Here is a 20,018-nt window from a genome sequence, read left to right on the forward strand (position 1 = left end):
TTCTTTCAATAGTTTCTTAATAGTTTTTTGAATGTCAGAGTCATGTTAAATTTTGTTGATCGCTTTTCTGGATTCTGAGATGTGATTGTTTTCACCTTTGAGTAATTTCCTAAATTTCTCCAAACTTGTTCCCCCCCCCCCCCCCCCCCGTAAAATTTGATAGCGAAATGAGATCATTAAGTCAAGTGGTGTCTGGCTCAGGTACCTGAATGCCCCAGCTCTGCTCCCTGCTGTGCCCATGCAGTGCTGCCCTCAGTACCACCTCCTGTATGCTCTCCTGGGACTCTGCCCCTGTGCCCAAAGGCTGGCCAAACCATTCCACTTAATTAGGGAGGTGGGCCTGTGGCTGGCCCCTTCTGCCACTTCCTGCTTTTCAGGGTTGCAGGCTCCATTGCAGGTAGTTGACTGTGGGCTATGGCCCCACCCTGCACAGATCCAGCAAACCTCACATTCCCCTGCTACCCCTTTCCAGCAGTGTCTCTCCCTCCCTGCTCTCAGAAAACCCTGCAGGTGTCTGTCAGCAGATGACAAAGCAGACCTGGTCTACCTGTCATGGGGGAGACAGATCACACAAGCACCGCAGAGTCTTGAGTGCCAGGGAGATTGAGAAAGCAGCGGATGTGGAGAGAGGGACCTTGGAGGGACTGTTTTGGGTGAGGTGGTTGGGGGATGGCTTCTCTAAGGGGGTGACATTTGAGCTAGCTCTTCGAGGAAGCAAGGGAGCAAATCCTGCAAGGGTCTGGGAAGGGTGATTCCATTATGGAGGAACAGCACATAGAAAGGCAGGACTAGGCTTGGCATGTTGGAGGAGCAGTAAGGAGTCCTTTGTAGCTGGAGCAGAGTGAGGGGGAGGGGAAGAGAGGCTGGGGAATTTGGGGGGGCAGGTGACACAGTCTGTGTAGGATCTATCTCTTGATGTAAAGGGACATGATGTTTGCTCCCCAGGGCCACAGTGGGGCTGAGTGAGCCCCTGTCACAGGACAGGAATGTGGTGGGTTCCCCTTCTGGTCACACTGCCCGTGCTCCCTACTGGGCTTCACCTTCCCCTCCCTGGTTCCCGCTGGCTCCCGTGCTTCCTCATTCTGGGCCCTGCAGGCCCTCATCCCTCTGCTCAGAACACCCTTTTCTGGCAGTTTCCTCCTTTCTGACCCATGGAGCCTGGCCTTTCACACTCTGAACTGAGGCAGCAAGTCTCCCCTCCTTGAGAAGCCACCTGGACCATGCCCACCACGCTGGGTCAGGCCCCTGTGCTTTCAGGCTGGAGCCAGTTGGTTCGTTCATTCATTGTCATCCATCCATGGTTTCTTGGGTGCCTCCTGTAGGCCAGGTTTTGTTCTAGGCTGTTTGGATATAGCAGCCTAGGGATACAAAGCCCATGCAAAGGCCCTGAAGCAGGACAGCGCCTGTTGTGTTGGAGGAACAGGGAGGAGGCCTCTGTAGCTGGAGCAGAGCGAGAGGGAAATAGGGAGGAGGTGAGGGCAGGGAGGGGATGGGGCAGGTTGAGAAGAGCTGTGTAGTAGACTTGGGGAGGACTTGGGCTTTTTATCCCTGGAAGCCCTGGAGGGCTGTGGGCAGAGCAGAGATGGGACCCCACTCTGGTGCTCACAGGTGCCCTCTGGTGGTTGCTGTGAGGAGGACAAACTGGGGCGGGAAAGGTGGGTGGGGGAGGTCAAGGTCTGAGGAGACTGCTGGTCCAGGTGGGCCATGAAAGCATTGAGGGGGAGCAGTGGCATATTCTGGACAAACTAAAGGTAGAGCCCAGTGCTGAAGGACATATGTTAAAGCCTCCTCCCTGGGTCCTAGGGGCCCATAGCCCTTTGGTAGCTTTCCCTGCCTTGGTTTCCACATTAAACAAATGTGGAGAAGCAGCTCCTGCTGAGGCTTGTGTGTGTGCAGAGGGAGAGGACTGTGTCATTCCCTTCATCTGTCTGTCCCTTGTCCATCAGAAGTCAAAGCATTCACAGGTGTCTGCTAGTGGCAGGACCAGACCCACAGACAGCACAGCTGTGCCCTCAGGAGGGTCTTGGCCTAGAGCTAGGACTGCATAGGGCGTGCTCTCCCAGCTTTACATGTCAGGCTTTTCCCCACCTCCAGGCTAGTTTTAAAAATTAATTTCTTAAAAAAAAAAATGGAGTGGCTAATTCAGAAGATAACCAGTCCTGTTTTGGGCTGGGAGGAGCTCCACATCTGGGTGTTGCTTCTGCCATCCCCAGCCTGGCCCAGCCGGTGGGAGTGACCGCCACCCCCTACAGCTGCATGACCTGCACAGATTCACCTCTGAGCTGCTGCCCCCGTTCTGAAGAGAGTGACAGGGTCACTGCCCTCACAGGCATCACGCTGTGGTGGGACACATGACGAGGTAAAAAAAGGAATTTCAGAGAACAGGTGGGACATGTAGATGGCAAAACTGGGGAATGTGACCTGAGTAACAAGACAGGGAGGTGACTGTGGTGGCCACTCTGAGGGGAGGCTGGGTTGAGACCTGAAGGCCAAAAGGCCAGCCTCGGAGATCTTTCGGAAGGTGTTTCAGGCATTGGGAATGGCACATGCCAATGCCTGGGGGGGGGGGGGTCCATTCCCTGCACCGCCCTCCACAGACTGACAGAATTCAGATACCTTGGGTGGGGGAGCAGGAGGACTTAGGGGGTGTGATTTGTAGAGGAGGCAAGGACCTTGGTGTTGGACCTGCTCTGGCAGAAGCCCTGGGATGAAGGCCCTGGAGCTGCAAAAGACTCAGGTGGTCACCGCACGGTGGGTTCTGGGCCCAGGGGCCCTCACACGAGGTCCAGAATGTTCTGCCCTGGTCTACCTCTGGCTTCCTACTTTCTCTCCTCTTCCTTCCCCACACCCTAAATGCAAAACCATGAATTGTTCTGCAGTTGGGCGGCCAATGAAAATATTATGTCAGCTTTCCAGCACCTTCCAGCCCTCACTTGCCACTGGCAGGGCCTCGGGATGTGCCAAAGCCCAGGTTCCACCCTGTGGCCAGGACGCCTGGGTGGGGAGCCTCAAACATCTACCAATAGGCACCCAGGGCCTGGCCTGACCTTAGTGTGGCTGGTGTATCCTGGGCCTGCTGCCCCTTCCAGGTCTGTGGGTGGTGACTGTTTTGGCTTTGTCCTCTGGGCTGAGGTCCCCTCTGGTGGGCCCTGTGGCCACGACCTTAACTTCAGCCAGTTGCCCCCCACCCAGACTCAGTTTTCCCATCTGGACCATCTCCTACGGGATCTCAGCACCCCATGCATGCACAGGTAGACATGCAGGGTGGTGGCTGGTGTGGTGGTCATGGTTGAAAGAGGACAGGAGTCTCCACCCTGCTGGCCCAGCTGTGCTTGTTACTGTCATCTTGGGTTTGTTTTGTTTTGTTTTAAAATTGAGAAAAAATTCATATACCATAAAATTCACGCTTTTAAGCATACAGTTCAGCATTTTTTTGTATCTTTACAATGTTGTGCAACTGTCACTGATTGGAACAGAGCAAGTTCCTCCTCTGCTGGGTGAGATTGACCCCTGCCCCTCACCTGGGCCTGCCTCTCTCTGAGGACCCCTTTGGTCTCCTTCTCTCTCCCTTCCTGACTCGCACCCTTCTAGGCAGCCTGGTCCACTCTCGGGGTTCCAACCCTGTCTGTACCCTGACAACACCCACAGTGCTCTCTCCAGCCGGGGCTCCCCTGAACTACAGACTCGGGGTCCAACTGCCCCTAGATGTCTCCACGAGAAGGGCCTACAGGGGTCTCACTCAGCACACCCGCAATGCTGCTTTACGGTCCCTCCCAAACCTGCTCCTGCCCATCCCCCACATCAGCTGTCAGCTCCTTCCTTTTAAATTGCTCCAGTCAGAATCCTTAGTCATTTCTGATTCCTTGCTTCTTCACTCCGCCTCCAGTGAGTGAGCACAGCCTGTCTGTCCTTACTTTATATTTTTTTAATTTATCTTTATTGTTGCTGTCCCCCTCTTTTTCTCCCATTTATCCCCTCCTCCCCACTCCCCCCCCCACCTCTACCACTCTATTGTCTGCATCCATTGGTTATGCATGTCTGTCCTAACTTTAGATCTTGGTTATGCATGTCTGTCCTAACTTTAGATCTTTCCAGAATCCGCCAATTCCTCTCACCTCTTAAGCTCCTATCAAGGCCAAGCAGCCCTCTCGCCCTGCCTGGCTCTTGGCTCCTGCCCTTATGCACCCCCCTCACAGTCTGTCATCCCTGAATCAGCCACCAGAGGGCGCCTATTAGCACCTATGTCAGGGCCAAGTCACCCCTTTGCCCACAGCCTTCCAGGGCTCCCACCTCCCTCAGGGTTAAAGCTCAAGACCTCCTTTGCTAACCTGCACCTGATTCGTTCTCCTGGCACTCATCCAACTGTACAGGTCCTTTTCTGCTCCGTCCTGTGAGCCCTTGAGGGCAGGAGCCAGGTCTGTCTTGGTCACCACTTGCTTCCCCCGAGGATGTCACCCAGTGAATGAGTTTCCTGTTGCAACTGAAAGAAATCACTGCAAACTTGGCTTAAAATCACACACATTTATTCTCTGACAATTGTGGGGTCAGGAGTCTGACATGGTTCTCACTGGGCTAAATCCAGGTGTGGGCACGGTTCGTCCCTTCCCGAGGCTCCAGGGAGAACCATTTCTGGCCTTTTCCAGCTTCTAGAGGTGCTGCATCCTTGCTCCTGGCCCCTTCCTACATCTTCACAGCCAGTAGCACAGCCTCTTCCATCTCTCTCTCTTTCTCTCTGTGGCTCTGACCCTCGTGCCTTCCTCTTATAAGGACCCTGTGATGATACTGGGCCCCCTGGGGAATCTAGGATCATTCATCCCAGGGGCCTTAACTCAGTCCTACCTGCAAATCCCATTCCGGGATCAGGATATGGACATCTTTTGTGGGGAGGGGGCATATCTACTGACTACGCTCATTGAATATATAATTGGCAGAAGCCACTTTCCCCAGTGAGGACACCGGGGCTCAGAGAGGTCAGTGGTGGGCCTGAGGCCTCCCTGCTGGGAGCCAGAGTTGAGGGAATGGTCTTGAAGGAGGAAAATCACCCGCCTTCTCACCTGGGCTTTGTTAAGCCAGGGCATCGCTCCTGGAAGCTGTGGTGAAAGGAGCAAGTCCTTGGCTGGTTTTCCAGAGCTGGCTCCATCGTTCCAGTTTGGGTCCCCAGCCACACTGCTTACTGACCATATCTCCCTAGTGCCCCGGGCCTTGCCATAACATCACCCAGACCTTGCTCCTCTGGGTCACCTGATTTCTTTGTGACCCAGGTGTCTCCTGGTTAAGCCTTGCTCCTACAAGCAGAGGAAGATGGCATTTTGTAAATTCAGTCACTCAATTCTTTCCACCAAGGACCTGATTGATGTCTTTGGGGTAAATGGTGAGTCAGCGTTGTGGTCGGTCTCCCTGCTGCTCCTGCCTCGGGTGTGCCCAGTATCCAGTCGTCCTGACATCTCAGCCTGTTCTGTCTCCATGCTCCCATTTCCCATGAGGGGTTCTTGCGACCCTGTGAGGTTGTAGGCACCTGTGTGTAAGGGAAGGAGCATGAGGACAGCAACCTGGCATGGGCAGGCACAGGTTGGTGGGTTAGGCTGTGTAATTTGGACTCCCTGATGCCAGTCTGAAGTCTCCCTTTTCTTCCTTAGGTTTGGCCCAGAAAAAGACAGTCCTGACAGAGGTGAGTGTCCTGTGGGCCCTATCCTGACCTGCCTCCGGAAGATAATCGAGGAAGCACCCAGCCCTGCTCAGGTCCTGCTCTGTGGCCTTGGGCAACTCACTGTACCTCTTTGGGCCTCAAATGATGGCAAATGTCAGATGGGTGAAAATCCCGTCTCCCTGCCATCATCTGGAGTTTCAAGGAAGGGTGCGAGTCGGAGAGGGTTGAGGCCCAGGGCTTACTCAATGAGGGAAAGGGCGTAGGCCAGAAAGGGGAGGCTGGAGAGGTAGGAGGGAAGTTGGGCAACTGTTGGTCCCTGAGGATCTTGCCAGGAGGGTGGTGCCTGCCCAATGCCTGACTGGTAGCACCTTTAGCATAGACAGCCCATATAGTGAGCCCACCATCTTCACTATCTTTCAGCCATGTTCCTAGAAAGCTTTCCCTGATGGTGGCCACTCATGCATACACACCGCCATGCTGCCCTGTCGGCCCCTGCTTTCTGTCCTTAGTGAGGGCAACACTGGTGGGGTCCCCACTGTCCTTGGTTAGAGTTTCCAGTCACTCCTAATGGCAGCCTGTGAGGGAAGTATCTGAGCCCTTTTTTACAGGAGAAGCAGCCCAGGTGTGGCTCGCCTGCACCTGTGGTAGCAGGAGTCCCTCCTAGGCATCCTTGTCCCCTTGGAGCCAGGTCTCTTATTCCAGGGTGCGAGTCACCATGTGGGTCTTTCTAAAGAGGGCCGTGTTCACTTGCCAGGGCCCTGCAGTAAACTCAGATCTCAGGACAGTGGAAGGGAGGTGGGGTGCTCCAAAGGCATTAGGGAGCCAGAGAGGTGTGGGGCAGGGATACTGCTCCATATGACCTGTGACCAGTGGCTTTCTTTGTTGGGATGGCCCATGTCACACCTGCCACAGCTGTCCCCTAGAGCTTGTAGGAGCTGGGTCTGCTACCAGGCTAGTGGAACCTAGGAGGGGATGCTGTTCATAATCATTTCAGCCCAGAGGGCTATTCTGCCCACAGGGGACACTGGATGATGTCTGGGCACATCTGTGCTTGTCACACTGGGGTTGCTCCTGGCATTGAGTGGGTTGGGGTCAGGGATACTGCTCAATTCCCCACAGTACCCAGGAAGTCGTCCCCCCGCCCCCCACACACGGAATGACCTGGCTCCAATGTCAGCAGCACTGAGGGGACCCTGCCCCCTGGTGGCCAGTGTGCAGAACACATGGGAGCCAAGCTGAGGAGTGATGGCAGGTGGGGGGCATTTGAGGGCTGCCTGAAACCCCTGTGGGGGCAGTGCTCGTCGGGCTGATGGCCAGAAGGGCTGTGTGGGGTTTTTGAATGGTGGCAGGTACATAGTGAGTACTTCTTAAATGTCAGTGACGGAGCCACCAGAGGGGCACTCAGTTCCTATCTGCTGGTTGGCTGTGGCTCCGGATTCTGAACTGGCTTCTGTGTCCCTCCAGGCTCCTGTCACCCCTTCCAGTATCCTCCCCTTGTGACACCACACATCAGGGCCAGTGGCTTTCACACAAGTTTGTTGGAATGGCCCATGTCACACCTGCCATAGCTGTCCCCTAGAGCTTGTAGGAGCTGGGACAGCTACTAGGCCAGTGGGACCTGGGAGGGGATGCTGTTCATAATCATTTCAGCCCAGAGGGCTATTCTGCCCCCAGGGGACACTGGACGATATCTAGGCATATCTGTGCTTGTCACACTAGGGTTGCTCCTGACATCAAGTGGGTTGGGGTCAGGGATACTGCTCAATCCCTCGCAGTACCCAGGAGGTCCCCTCCCACAAAGAACGACGTGGTTCCAGTGTCAGCAGCACTGAGGGAAAGACCCTAAAATTAGGCAGGTAGTTGGGGCTGCTGGCTTCTAGCTCTCTTGAGGAGCTGGGGGTCCTGATCTGGGTGTGGGCCCTCCTGAATGTGAGGTGTTGCCCACTGGGTGTGAAGCCTGCCCACACAGCTTTCTGCCCCCCGCATGCCCTACATGGCCCAGCCCTAGGCTCCAGCTGGGCACAGTGACTAAGCTCCTATCTTGCCAGAATTTCTAGAGTATTATGACCTCGGTAGCTCCTTCTTGCTGACTTTTATTTTATTTATTTATCCTCACCTGAGGACATTTTTTTGCATTTATCTTCAGATAGAGCAGGAGGGAGAGAGGGGGGAAGAGAGAGAGAGAAACATCAGTGTGAGAGAGACACATCGAGTGGTTGCCACCCACACAACCCCAACCGGGGCCAGGGACAAACTGCAACCAAGGTACATGCCCTTAGTGCGAACCAAACCCGGGACTCTCCGGTCCGAGGGCTGATGCTCTAACCACTGAGCAAAACTAGCCAGGGCCTTGCTGACTTTTAATGCTTCCTGTTTTCTCTAGGCCCCGTTGATGACTGGACAGCCGGGCCCGGGTCATGGGAGGAAGCTGGGCCATCGGGGCGTGGACGCGTCTGGCGAAACCACTTACAAAAAGGTTCTTCCTTTGCCCTTAGCCAGCAGGGGTGGATTGAATGGGGGGCTCTTAGCAGTTCTGGGGACCTGTCTCCCCCACACACACACACACACAATGTTCACTGAAGTTCAGATGTGGGCCCTCAGCCCTGGCAAGGTCCCTGCTGCATGTCATCATCTCAGGCAGCCTAGTGATGTGCTCTGAGGCTACACAGGCTGCACGATCTGCCTAGCTCCTGGAGTCACCTGTGACCTTGGCTGAGCTTTCAGCTCCCAGCCCTGCTGGCTCATCTAAAGATAGAGGAAATTACTGCTCCCCTCTTCTCCCTCGGGAAGCAGGGCTGCGATGAGGCAGTGATGGGAAGCTCTGAGCCAGGCCCAGCCAGGGGAGTGTGCAGGGAGCCTGGACCCCACCACTGTTAGTCCTGCCTTTCTCAGTTGTGCTTCCTGATACTGCGGCTTTGCTAAGAGAGTACACACACCATGTGATTTCCCCCTTTTGAAGTGTACAGTTAGTTTCCAGAGTATTCAGAGTTGTGCAGTCATCACCACCATCAATTTTAGAATATTTCCATCTCCCCAAAAACATACCACATCCTTATTAGTAGTCACTCCCTGTCCTCCTTCCTAGCTCCTGGCAAACATAAACCTACTTCCATCTTTGTGGATTTGCCTATTCTGGACATTTCACATAAATGGAATCACACACTGTGTGGCCTCTTGTATCTGGGTTCTCTCACTGAGTATAGTGTTTTCAGGGTTCGTCCACGTTGTAGTGAGTGTCAGAGCTTCCCTCCTTTTCATGGCTGAGTAGTATTCCTGGGTGTGGGTGAACACGTGTTTATCCATTCACCCACTGGTGGAGACTTGGGTTGTTTTCACTTTGAGGCTGTTAGGAATAATGCTACTGTGACAATTTGTGTACAAGTTTATGTAGATGTTCTTTTATCTCTTTGGGGCACATACCTAGCAGTGGAATTGCTGGGTCACATGGAAACTGTATAACCATTTGAGGAACTGCCAGACTGTTTCCCACAGTGGCTGCCCCATTTTCCATTCCTGCCAGCCATGCATGGGGATTCCAGCGTCTCCCAGTCTTCACCAGCACTTGTCTTTCTGATTACACCCACCCTATGCCTGTGAAGTGGTATCTCACTGTGTTTTTTTTTTATTATTGATTTTTTTTTTAGACAGGAAGTAAGAGGGAGAGAGAGAGAAACATTGATGAGAGAGAGCATCGATTGGCCGCCTCCTGCATGCCTCCCACTGGGGATGGGGCCCACAACCTGGGCATGTGTCCTTACCAGGAATTGAACCGGAGACCTCTTGGTGCATGGGTCGACATTCAACCACTGAGCCACACCGGCCAGACTCTCACTGTGGTTTTGATTTGCATTTTCCTGTTGAGCACCTTCTCCTGTGCTTGTTGGCCATTTGTGTACCTCCCCTGGAGAAACGTGTGTTCAGTTGATGGCATCTTGAGGGAGTTGAGTGTAGAGGGCAGGATAGGCCTTCCCAGTGAGGAGGTTCAGGGAAAGAGGCAGCTGGAGGCCGCGAGACCCTGGCACAGGAGGATGGGCTTGCTCGGGGGTGGAAGATAACTCCTGTCTGCCCTCTTGCTGCTTGCACCTGTGGCAGGGTGCTGGGGCCCAGAATCACACTGAGGGTTGAGATGTCTTTCCTTGGTGATGCAGATGCTGTGCAGAGTGCGCAGTGACAGTGGAAACCACATTGATGAGAAAACTGCAAACAGCGAATTCTTCTCAGGCATGGGCAGCTCAGGTCCAGGCCACTCACGTGACCTAACACACTACCGTCTCCATTCCTGGCTGTGGGTGGGGAAACTGGGGCACAGAGAGGCAGTGTTGTTCTCTGGTCATGACATGTGAATCACCTAGAAAGTGAATAGAAGGAACCTAGATCCCAGGTCTATGAAAATGAAGTTTGGGTGTCACTCTATAAATTGTGCCCCCCCACCAAAAAAAACTCTGATGGTGATAGACTCCAGCTACATCAGGGTAGTTTTGAGATGTTGGAATGTTCTAGAACCTTGAAAATGGGTCTTGGGTTTCATGAGGTGGTGGTGGAGTCTCAGCCAAACCACTTCTTTGCTGTGTGTGTATAGGCAGAGTAACCAGCCTGAGGCCCACAAATCTGTCATAAGTACTAGTGCCCCCTGGGGCCCAGGGGTGGGATAGGGGCTGGCCCAGAGGTAGGTCTTGATGTGGCTCTGTTTCCCCACAGACCACATCTTCCACCTTGAAGGGGGCCATCCAGCTGGGCATCGGCTACACCGTGGGCAACCTGAGCTCCAAGCCAGAGCGCGACGTACTTATGCAAGACTTCTATGTCGTGGAGAGCATCTTCTTCCCCAGGTAGGCCCAGCTGCTGTGCCTCCAACAGCTCACCTGACAGACACACTGTTGTCATACAAAACAGCCTCCAATTCTTTGAGCTCCCTTCTCTGCTGTAAATAGCACAGCTCTTTACAAGTGTTTACTTGACTTTGAGGTCTGACTCAGGATCCATTAGGATATTAGTTTGCTGCTGAATCAGAGAAACCCAATGTGATAGTGGTTTTTTTAAAAATAGGGGAGCCCTGGCCGGTTTGGCTCAGCAGTTGGAGCGTTGGCCTGCGGTCCAGAGAGACCCGGGTTCAGTTCCCACTAAGGGCAGGTACCTTATTTGCAGTTTGTACCCAGCCCTGGTTGGGTCATGCGGGTGGCAACCACTCAATGTGTCCCTTTTACATTGATGTTTCTCTCTCTCTCTCTCTCTCTCTCTCTCTCTCTCTCTCCCCCCCCCCCCCCCCTTCCCACTCTATCTGAACAAAAAACGAAAAAATGTCCTCGGGTGAGGATAAAAAAAAAAAAATAGGGGAAAACTAGAAATTTGTTTTCTCTCTTACATACACAGAAAAACTGATAGGCAATCTAGGGCTGGTCAGGTGGGTCCTGGGTTCCTTCTGGTTGCTCTTCTATCCTCATTATGCAGCTTTTCTAACCAGTAGTCCCAGGTGGCTGCCCAGGCTCCTGCTATCACATCTGCATTCCAACAGCAGGAAGAAGAAGGAGAAGGGCAGCACATTCCCCTTTCCTTTAGGGCACGACCAGGAAATGACAAACATCGTTTCTGCCCTGCTCACAGCTCATTGGCTGAGTACTGTCACCTGATCACACCTAGCTGCAAGAGAGGCTGGGAAGTGGTCTTATTCCAGGTGGCCACGTGTGCTCAGCCAACATTGTGGACTCTTGTTAATGAAAGAAGGGAGCGTGGATACTGGGAGACAGCCTGAGACTTGCCACAGCCCTTGGTCCCATTGGGAGCCTCAGGTTGCCTTTCAGATTGGCCACTTAGGGAGCTTAGCACCTAAAGGTACCATCTTTCACAGGCTTTCCTTCCTCTTTTCCTCCACAGTGAAGGCAGCAACCTTACTCCTGCCCACCATTTCCAGGACTTTAGGTTCAAGACCTACGCACCTGTCGCCTTCCGCTACTTCCGGGAGCTCTTTGGGATCCGGCCAGATGATTACTTGGTAAGTGTATTAGTCAGTTGTTGCTTTGTGACAAATTAGCACAGACTCTGGCTCAAAACACTACCTGGCTGTAACCTCTCCATTTCTGTGGATCAAGAATCGGGTGCAGCTCGGCTGGATTCTTAGCTCAGGGTTGTAATCAAGAGGTGGGCAGTGGCTGGGGTCTCATGTGACACTATACTGGGGAAAGGTCCAATGGCCAAGCTCATGTTGTCCTTGGTGGGACTCAGCTCCTTGCTGGCTGTAGGCTGGGGCCTCCTTTCCTTCCACATGGGAGGGAGGGAGAGCCAGATGGGATCCCCCCACCCACTCACCACCCTTCTTTCAGTACTCTCTCTGCAATGAGCCACTGATCGAGCTGTCTAACCCTGGCGCCAGTGGCTCCCTCTTCTACGTCACCAGTGACGACGAGTTCATCATCAAGACGGTGATGCACAAGGAGGCAGAGTTCCTGCAGAAGCTGCTGCCCGGCTACTACATGGTAGGGGGCATGGGTTCCTGCAAGGTTTCAGGGGTTGGAACCTGGGCTTCCCTACAGCCCCTGTCTGCCTCCCTTAGCTTCATGCCCCTCTTCCTCCTAGCAAGTGCAGCAATTCCACTCTGCCCCCAGTTCCTTTTCACAGACATGCAGGAGCAAAGGCTCCAAGGCCCTGGAAGATGGGTCCCCAAGATTCTTGGGGTACTGCTCACCCTGTAGGCGTCCATGAGAAGCTTTCCTGGGTCACTGGGCCTTACCCTCAAAGCCCCCCTCAGGCAGTTCCCCCACACTTGTGAGTGGCAATTTCTATTTAGGCCCTAGCCCCCATCTTCTACCCCACTGATGTCCCTGAGTTGTGGGTCCAGAAATTGTGGCTCATGGGCCATGTGTTTCAGCATTTGATGACTCAGAGGCATGAGGGAAGAGGAGCTGGGCCACCAGCTGGCACCTCACAAAGGACTAGCTACTCTGGCATCCCCATTCTGGTGTGACTCAGGACCCAAAAGGGCATGTCAGGCCCCTAAGCAGGGGTGGGAGTGGGGGTCCTTGTACTCAGGTGGGCGCCACCTGAGTACCGACCACTGTGCTGCGCCAATCTGGTGGGTGTGGAGACAGACCCCTCTGGGTGTACTGCCCAGGTTGTGACTATCTCCCTTTAGGGTGTCCCTCATCTGCCGTGTGTGATGATCTTGGTGGGACCCCTGGCTCCCCTAGATCAGGGACCAGCAAACTTTCTATAAAGAGCCAGGCAGCTTTGTGAGCCAAGAGCCTGTCTCCACAGCTCAGCTCTGCCATTGCAGCAGGAACACCACTGTAGACAGCACCAGAGTGGGCAGGCAGGCCAAGTGCCAATAAAACTTTATCTATGAACACTGAAATGTGAATTTTATTACACTTTCACAACACAAAATGTTGTCTTTCTTGTTTGTTTTTTTCCCTCCAACTCTTTACCAACATAAAACCATTCTAGTGTGAGAACAAGCAGCTGGATGGAGTTGGCCCTCAGGCTGGAGTTTGCCAACACTGTCTTTGGACATGCCCCCCTGTCCCCCCAGAGTGGGCTTGGAAAGAGGGATATCTGATCTGACCTGATCGGAAGTTGGGCCCAGACACCTTAGGACTATCCCATGGGGTTTTTTTTTTGTTTTTTTTTTTAATCAAAAGGCCACGTCTCTGGGCCTGGCTCTGTAGAAATAGACCCTCCTCCTGGAGCTTCCATTTGCGTGGGGAGATTGAGAATTAAACTGGCTGGTGTAACCTGTATAAAGTTGGGGTGCTGGTGGGGAGGGAGGTGGTTAGGTCCAGCAGGGCTTCCTGAGGAGATGGCCTCTGGTCTGAGATCTGAGTGGCTGTGTGCGAGGCCAGGGGGTGAAGGAGTGGCTCCCAGAAAGAGCATGGTGCCCTGGCTGCTGTCCACTGACACTCTCCCCTCTCACCCCCACCCCCAGAACCTCAACCAGAACCCACGGACACTCCTTCCCAAGTTCTATGGGCTGTATTGTGTGCAGTCTGGGGGCAAGAACATCCGTGTGGTGGTCATGAACAACATCCTGCCACGCATGGTCAAGATGCACCTCAAGTTTGATCTCAAGGGCTCCACATACAAGCGGCGGGCCAGTAAGAAAGAACGGGAGAAGAGCATCCCCACCTACAAGGACCTGGACTTCATCCAGGACATGCCCGAGGGGCTTCTGCTTGATGCTGACACCTTTTCTGCCCTCGTCAAGACGCTGCAGCGGGATTGCCTGGTGAGCCGATGGCCCTGCCTTGCTGCAGAGGAGGAGCTCAGGGACAGAGAGGCTCCCTGGCCTGGGCTAGTGCAGGTGGTTAAGGGTGGGAATGCTGGGGTCGCCCCTTTGTCATCCTAACCAGGTTACTCCCCTCTCTGAGCCTCAGCTTTCCCATCTGTGAACTGGTGGTGCTGGTGAAAGCTAGTGCAGTGTGAGCCCAAAATTCACAGCCCAGCACCAGGCTCCCTCCTGCCCGCCTTGTCCCTGTGTCCTGAAGCAGTCTGTGTTCCTACTACAGAACCCAAACCCACAGGAGGAACTCGACAGTCTCAGGGCCCTTAACTCCTCAGATCCAGACCTGCCCCCCAACAGCACGCACGAGCTCCATGCTCTCCTCTTCCGGGGTTAGGTGCTTTTTAGGGATAAAGAATGCTCTACCAGGGTCTTCGTGAGTTCGTACAATCTCCATCTGCCCCCCACAGCCTGAAAGGTCAGGCCACTCTTCCCTCTAGCAATGAGGAAATAGACCTGGCGAGGGCATTCCCTGCCCAAGGCCCCCAGCTAGCTCTCAGGCTGGGCTGGGTCCTCTGTTGTCCTCTGTTCTGCATCCCTGGCCCCTCAGTCCACTGTCCCTGGCTCACAGACCCCTTAACACAATGTTTCCAGAAAACTGCTTAGATGTCTCAGGTCCTTTTGGCTCCTGGGAGATCATCCCAAGCCCGGATGGTCATGCACCTAGGCTCTACCATGGGACTGTAGTGGGTGTCACATCCATAGCACCCAGGCTCCTGAGCTGGCATCGGGGAAGTGGGAGCACAGAGCCAGCCACTCTGTCCTGACCCTGAGAGGCAGCCTGGCCTGGGGTTACACAGCACACCCTAGGCCACCCCACAGGGCCAGTCGCAGGTCTGCCGCCATCTACCTGCTGCACAGCCTGGACTTTTGCCCCTTGGTCTCCTCTGTGAAATGGAGAGAGTGACAGGGTCTCCTGCGTGGCTGTGGAGGCTGAGTGGACACAGATGCACAGTGTGCAACCTGGGGGCACCACCAGGTTTAGGGGCAGGGGGATGGGGACGGTGTGTGTCCTGACCCTCTCCCCCACACACTCTTGGCAGGTGCTGGAGAGCTTCAAGATCATGGACTACAGCCTGCTCCTGGGCGTGCACAACATAGACCAGCAGGAGCGTGAATGGCAGGCTGAGGGTGCCCATTGCATGGCGGATGAGAAGCGGCCGCTAGGCCAGAAGGCACTCTACTCTACAGCCATGGAGTCCATCCAGGGCGGGGCCGCATGTGGGGAGGCCATCGAGACCGATGACACGTAGGTGGTGGGGGTAGTGGAGCTGGCCGGGCTTCCAGCTCTAGTCTCTACCCACACCCTCTTCCCAGGTGTGAACACGGATGGGAGAGTTGGCACAGAAGGCAAGCAGTGACAAAGCAAACGAGACCAGAAGCCTTCTGTGGCCAGGTTCTGGTCTAGACACAAGGACAGCAGTGTCTTCCCACCAGGCCTCGTGAAGGTCACACGGATGACGCACAACTATGGCCCGGATGTTTTGACTGCTTCATTGCAGAGTAATCAGTTAGTGGATTCATGCCATTGGCCATCCACATGGGAAACACAGAGGTCCCCTTCCTCCTGCTAGACCCCACTGTATGAAGCCCAACTAGACAGATGTTGAAAGAGGGGATGAGGGGGTTCCTTTGTAGCAAGATATTTAATCCAGAGCCTACTAAGGGGCAGCATTGAGAGCGTTGCTTCCCTAAAGATAAAAGACGGCCATGCCAGATGACAAGGTCATAAAGAGGAGCATGTCCCCTGACTGTACCCATTCAGTCTCAACCTACCAATCCTGTCCTGACCTGGGGGCTTGGAGTTTGATTGGGGAGACAGACTCATGGCATGTACCCCTCCCACAGCACTGGGGACACTGAGGCCTTATCATTCTCTGTGGGAAGCTGTCCTGGACACTGTGGGGTGCTGAGCAGCATCCCTGGCCCCTACCCACTTGATCCTAGGCACATCCCCACTCCTGACAACCATAGGTGTCTCAGACATGTTCCAGTGTCCCCTAGGGGCAGAGTCATCCCAAGTGAGAATTGCTCCTGTAGATGAGTCAAGATTGCCCCTGTCCCCATGCAGTGACCTTGCCAGGAACGAGCTGGACACTACTTACATTACCCTGTTTTGCCCTTACGGAGGCCCTGGAGGAGGAGGGTGGCATGCCCCATCTTCAGCTGGAGAAAGACGGTCACAGGTGGGGTGGAGACAACTGCCCTGTGTGCACAGCCAGCTGGTGGTGGGCCCAAGACTTGACTCCAGCCCAGCCACTACACTAGGCCACCAGCTGCGGAAGGGAGAGGAGGAACCAGGCTCAGTGCTAGGACTGGAGCAAGGTGGAAGGGAGCGGCATGCACCAAGGCCCTGCACAGCTGGCCCTGACCTCAGACCATCCTGGCATGTTTGTAGGATCTGCACAGGGCCTGGCAGGGAATGGCAGGGCACGCAGGTGAGCTCAGTGTGCATGGAGTGCAGTGAGCAGAGCCTGGGGTTGGTGGTTTGGGTCATGGTGGCTTCAGGACAGCTGCTACATCATGTAACCCCATTAACCAGCTGGGTTGGCCATGTGCAGGCCTGGGGCTGCGTGAGGCAATTAACTCCTCAGACCACCTTGCAGCCCTGCCTGGGAGTGTGTGTGTGCCTATGTATGCATGTTATGCAAGTGTGTACATGTGTGTGTGCAAGTTGCACGAGTGCATGCAAATATGTGCTGTGTGTGTGCGTGCCTGCATGTGTATGTGTGTGTACACCTGGGCCTCGTAGCTGTGACCCCTAGGCAGCCTTAGGCCTCCAGCTTTGAATCTGTGAGCTGGCTTGGAGAGCTGCTCCATCTCATGCCAAGATGGGGGTTTCCTGTGCTGGGAACCCCTCTGAAGGTCCAGTTAAGCTGACACCTACAGGGGTCGTGTGGATTTTTTTTTTTAATGTCTCCTTTTCTTTTTTCTTTTTTATTAATTTTTGTTACAGATGTTTCTCCTTTTTCCCCACTGATTTCCCCCTCCCCAGCCCTCCCCACCCTGTCCCCAGCTTTGTTGTCCATGATGTTTGTTCATGCATACATGCGTATAAGTTCTATGGTTTATCTCTCCCCCACCACCCCCAGTTCTGGGGAAAAGAAAAAATGGCGACGGAGTGAATGGAAGCTACACAGACCATCTCCCAGGACCAAACTGGTCATGTGGAATTTTGAACCCCAGGCTCTTTCAGTCCTGCCTGCTTCTCTCTCCTTTTATCATTGTCTCTTTCCGAGTCCCAGACTGGGATTGGGGCCCCAGCTCCCTCCCACCTGGGCCTCAGCAGGCTGGGCCAGTCCCTGGTCCCCCTGCCTGGCTGTGTGGGTGATGGCGCTCTGGGCTCCTCTCTTTCCAGGATGGGCGGGATCCCTGCCGTGAATGGCCGAGGGGAGCGTCTGCTGCTGCACATCGGGATCATTGACATCCTGCAGTCCTACAGGTGGGTGCCTAGTCCCCCTAGATGCACTTGCTCAGGGAACCCAGGTGCTGTCTGCTTGCAAAGCTCTCAGCCTTCAGGAAGGCTCTGTTGGCTACCCTCCTCCCTGTCCCTAAAGGGAGCATTTGGTCCCCAACCCAGATTCCACCCCCAGAATCTAGCTTCGTCCTAGAGACTCATTGATGTCGGAGACAGGTCAAGGCCGACTCGGGGCATGGGGGGCTGGTGTGGTGTCTCCAGCTGGTCTTCCACCCAGCCCTGTCTATTGAGCACCTAGTATGCCAAGTTTGGGCTAAGGAGAGCGAGACAGAAATGCCCCATGGTTGTGAAGACTGACATCTCTGGAAAATCCCTACAATATGAAGAATTACATGTGGCTGGTACCACATGCCATGTGGTCGCGAGCGTGGACATGAATGTGACAAAGGCTGAAGGAACAGACATCAAAGCTTTACTAGGAGCTTAAAGCAACCCCATCATCTGTGCCTTGTCTTCTAGAGCTTTCTGCAGTGAAAATTTTTGTTCTTTTTATTTTTTCCTTCAATTTGTATTAATTTATTTTTGTTACAGATGTTTCCTCTTTCCCCCCCTAGACTCCCTCCTCCCCATTCTGCCTCACCCCTACCCCCTTAGCATTGTTGTCTATATTCATTGGTTATGCATATATGCATATAAGTTCTTTGGTTCATTTCAAATTATCGTTAGTTTTTTATTGTAAGAGCAATATATGTTTGTTATACATAATCCAAACACTGACAGGTTGTGGATGTGTCAGTCCATGTTTCCTGTCCACACCCCCACACCATTCCAGGAAACCCACATTGGGTGATTTCTTCTTTGCATGCTGCTTTTTTTCAAATACAGCTGGTCCTTGAGCAACATCATTCCACTCACCATGGTTGCATTGTAACATTGCAACCTTCCGAGATGCCTAGGAACACTCTTCTTTATATCAGTGAGCCTGTGGTAAAGTTGATTTCGTTAGACATTGTTTCCATTAGTCTCAGAACCTGTAAGTGAGGGCTTCCTGTGTAAAAATCGGCTCCTGCCTTCAACTTTTCATGGCCTGTTTTGTTTTGTTTTGTTTTGTTTTTTTCCTGTGGGAGGGCTGACCTTGTCTCCTGCAGGCATCTTCCTGCAGGATCTTCCTTGGTTTGGAACTGATTAGGTAGCTTTCCAAGTAGCCAGCCAGGGTTTCTGCCCAGGCCCTGGGTGGGGCTGAGGGGGTAGGCAGCAGTGGCAGCAAGCAAGTGGGGTAGGGGTGTCATAAGGAGGTGATTCTTCCCACAGATTAGGGAAGTTCAGGAAGGCTACATGGGGGAGATGACATTGTCCCTAGCCCAGGTGTGTTGCATGGCTGAGGGCTGTGATGCAGGGCACTGGCTCTAGCAGAGAGGAGCCAGGCTCAGCCTAGGCCAGGAGGAAAGAGGAAAGAAAGACTGTGGGAGGTACTAGCTGTCTGTCCGCCAGGAGGGCCAAGCATCCCGGCCTTTTCACTTCTCCCTCCAGATCAGTGGTAGTGGGAGCTACCAGCAGGCAGGGCAGGGGACAGGGTGGGGGCAGGAAAGAGAGTAGGTGGCCTCTGGCTGAAGCAGTAGGCAGCCTTAGTTCCTCTAAACCAGGGCTTCTTCACCTGCTTGATGCCAGGAGCAACTACAGTTGTGATGACCACAAATGTCCCCAAATATTGTCCAGTGTCCCCTGGGGACAGAATTGCCCTGGTAGAGAACTCCTGGACTCAAAGATTTGGCTGATGTTCTGGATGTTTTTCTCTGCTAGGTTCATCAAGAAGCTAGAACACACCTGGAAGGCTCTTGTCCACGATGGGGTGAGCGTCATTCATTCATTCACTCATTCATTCATTCCATCTGTCAGTCCACAAGTGCAGATGGTGGGTCAGGCACAGGTACTAAATAGCCAAGAGACATGTCCCCCTTTCCTGGAGTAGCTGTACAGCAGAGGCAGCCCTGTGAGGATTCAGGGGGTCTGAGCCATTTCTGAGGGATACAGGAAGACTTCCTGGAGGAGGAGACCCCAAGCTGATTTGGAAGGCTTCTCAAGGATAGTCTGACTGGGAAAGTTGGGGCAAGCTAGATAAAAACTATGTACTGTGAAGGAGGTCTTGGCCCAGGGCAGCACTGCACAGCTCTGACTCCTGTTGCCAGGTGGGCATGGGGCCCACTTCAGCAGAACATCTCGGTTGTTTGAGAGAAGCTTTCAATGCCCTTTTTCCTGAGAGCACTGCCAACATGGAAACAATTGCAGTGGATTGCTTCTAAATGTAAAAACACTGTGAGGACCAACCACTGGGGGCCAAACAGCCCACCTGTGGGCCCCTGGCAACACCCACACCCTGGTCCAACTGTGGCAACAGCTAGCCCGAGTGGATGACTTTCCTTCCATGGTACCCCCCCCATCAGACCAATTCTTACTAAAGTGCTAAGAGCTATTTGTGTGCCTACAGTCTAAAATTCCAAGGTCCCAACCAACAATCCCTTTACCCCTCTAAGAGTATTTAGAGGGTCAAGCAGGAGCTTCCTGATTGTGTGTGGCCAGCCAGCAGGAGGCTCTTTTGTGGTATTATAAATCCACAGTGAACAGGAGAGCCATCAAGTCCTGACAAGGCCAGTTATAACCCCAAAATAGTATTTGGGTCAACCCAA

At 53.7% G+C, this 20,018-nt stretch overlaps 1 protein-coding gene across 4 annotated transcripts in view; it reads left to right on the plus strand.

The window, feature by feature from the left end:
* Positions 1 to 20,018, plus strand: part of PIP5K1C (phosphatidylinositol-4-phosphate 5-kinase type 1 gamma) — a 54,652-nt gene that overhangs the window by 22,018 nt on the left and 12,616 nt on the right. For 2 of the 4 annotated variants that reach the window (XM_036281750.1, XM_036281752.1), the window contains exons 2-10: positions 5,637 to 5,668; positions 8,031 to 8,123; positions 10,346 to 10,476; positions 11,519 to 11,636; positions 11,965 to 12,117; positions 13,563 to 13,862; positions 14,960 to 15,165; positions 17,275 to 17,358; positions 19,135 to 19,183. In XM_036281750.1, the coding sequence (XP_036137643.1) occupies positions 5,637 to 5,668; positions 8,031 to 8,123; positions 10,346 to 10,476; positions 11,519 to 11,636; positions 11,965 to 12,117; positions 13,563 to 13,862; positions 14,960 to 15,165; positions 17,275 to 17,358; positions 19,135 to 19,183 (1,166 nt within the window). Of the gene's footprint in view, positions 1 to 2,175; positions 2,360 to 5,261; positions 5,372 to 5,636; positions 5,669 to 8,030; positions 8,124 to 9,795; positions 9,869 to 10,345; positions 10,477 to 11,518; positions 11,637 to 11,964; positions 12,118 to 13,562; positions 13,863 to 14,959; positions 15,166 to 17,274; positions 17,359 to 19,134; positions 19,184 to 20,018 lie in introns of those variants that run through there. The other 2 variants (XM_036281749.1, XM_036281751.1) reach the window with 2 other exon arrangements.

The sequence above is a fragment of the Molossus molossus genome, unplaced genomic scaffold (genome assembly GCF_014108415.1).
Source record: "Molossus molossus isolate mMolMol1 unplaced genomic scaffold, mMolMol1.p scaffold_m16_p_4, whole genome shotgun sequence".
Taxonomy (NCBI): domain Eukaryota; kingdom Metazoa; phylum Chordata; class Mammalia; order Chiroptera; family Molossidae; genus Molossus; species Molossus molossus.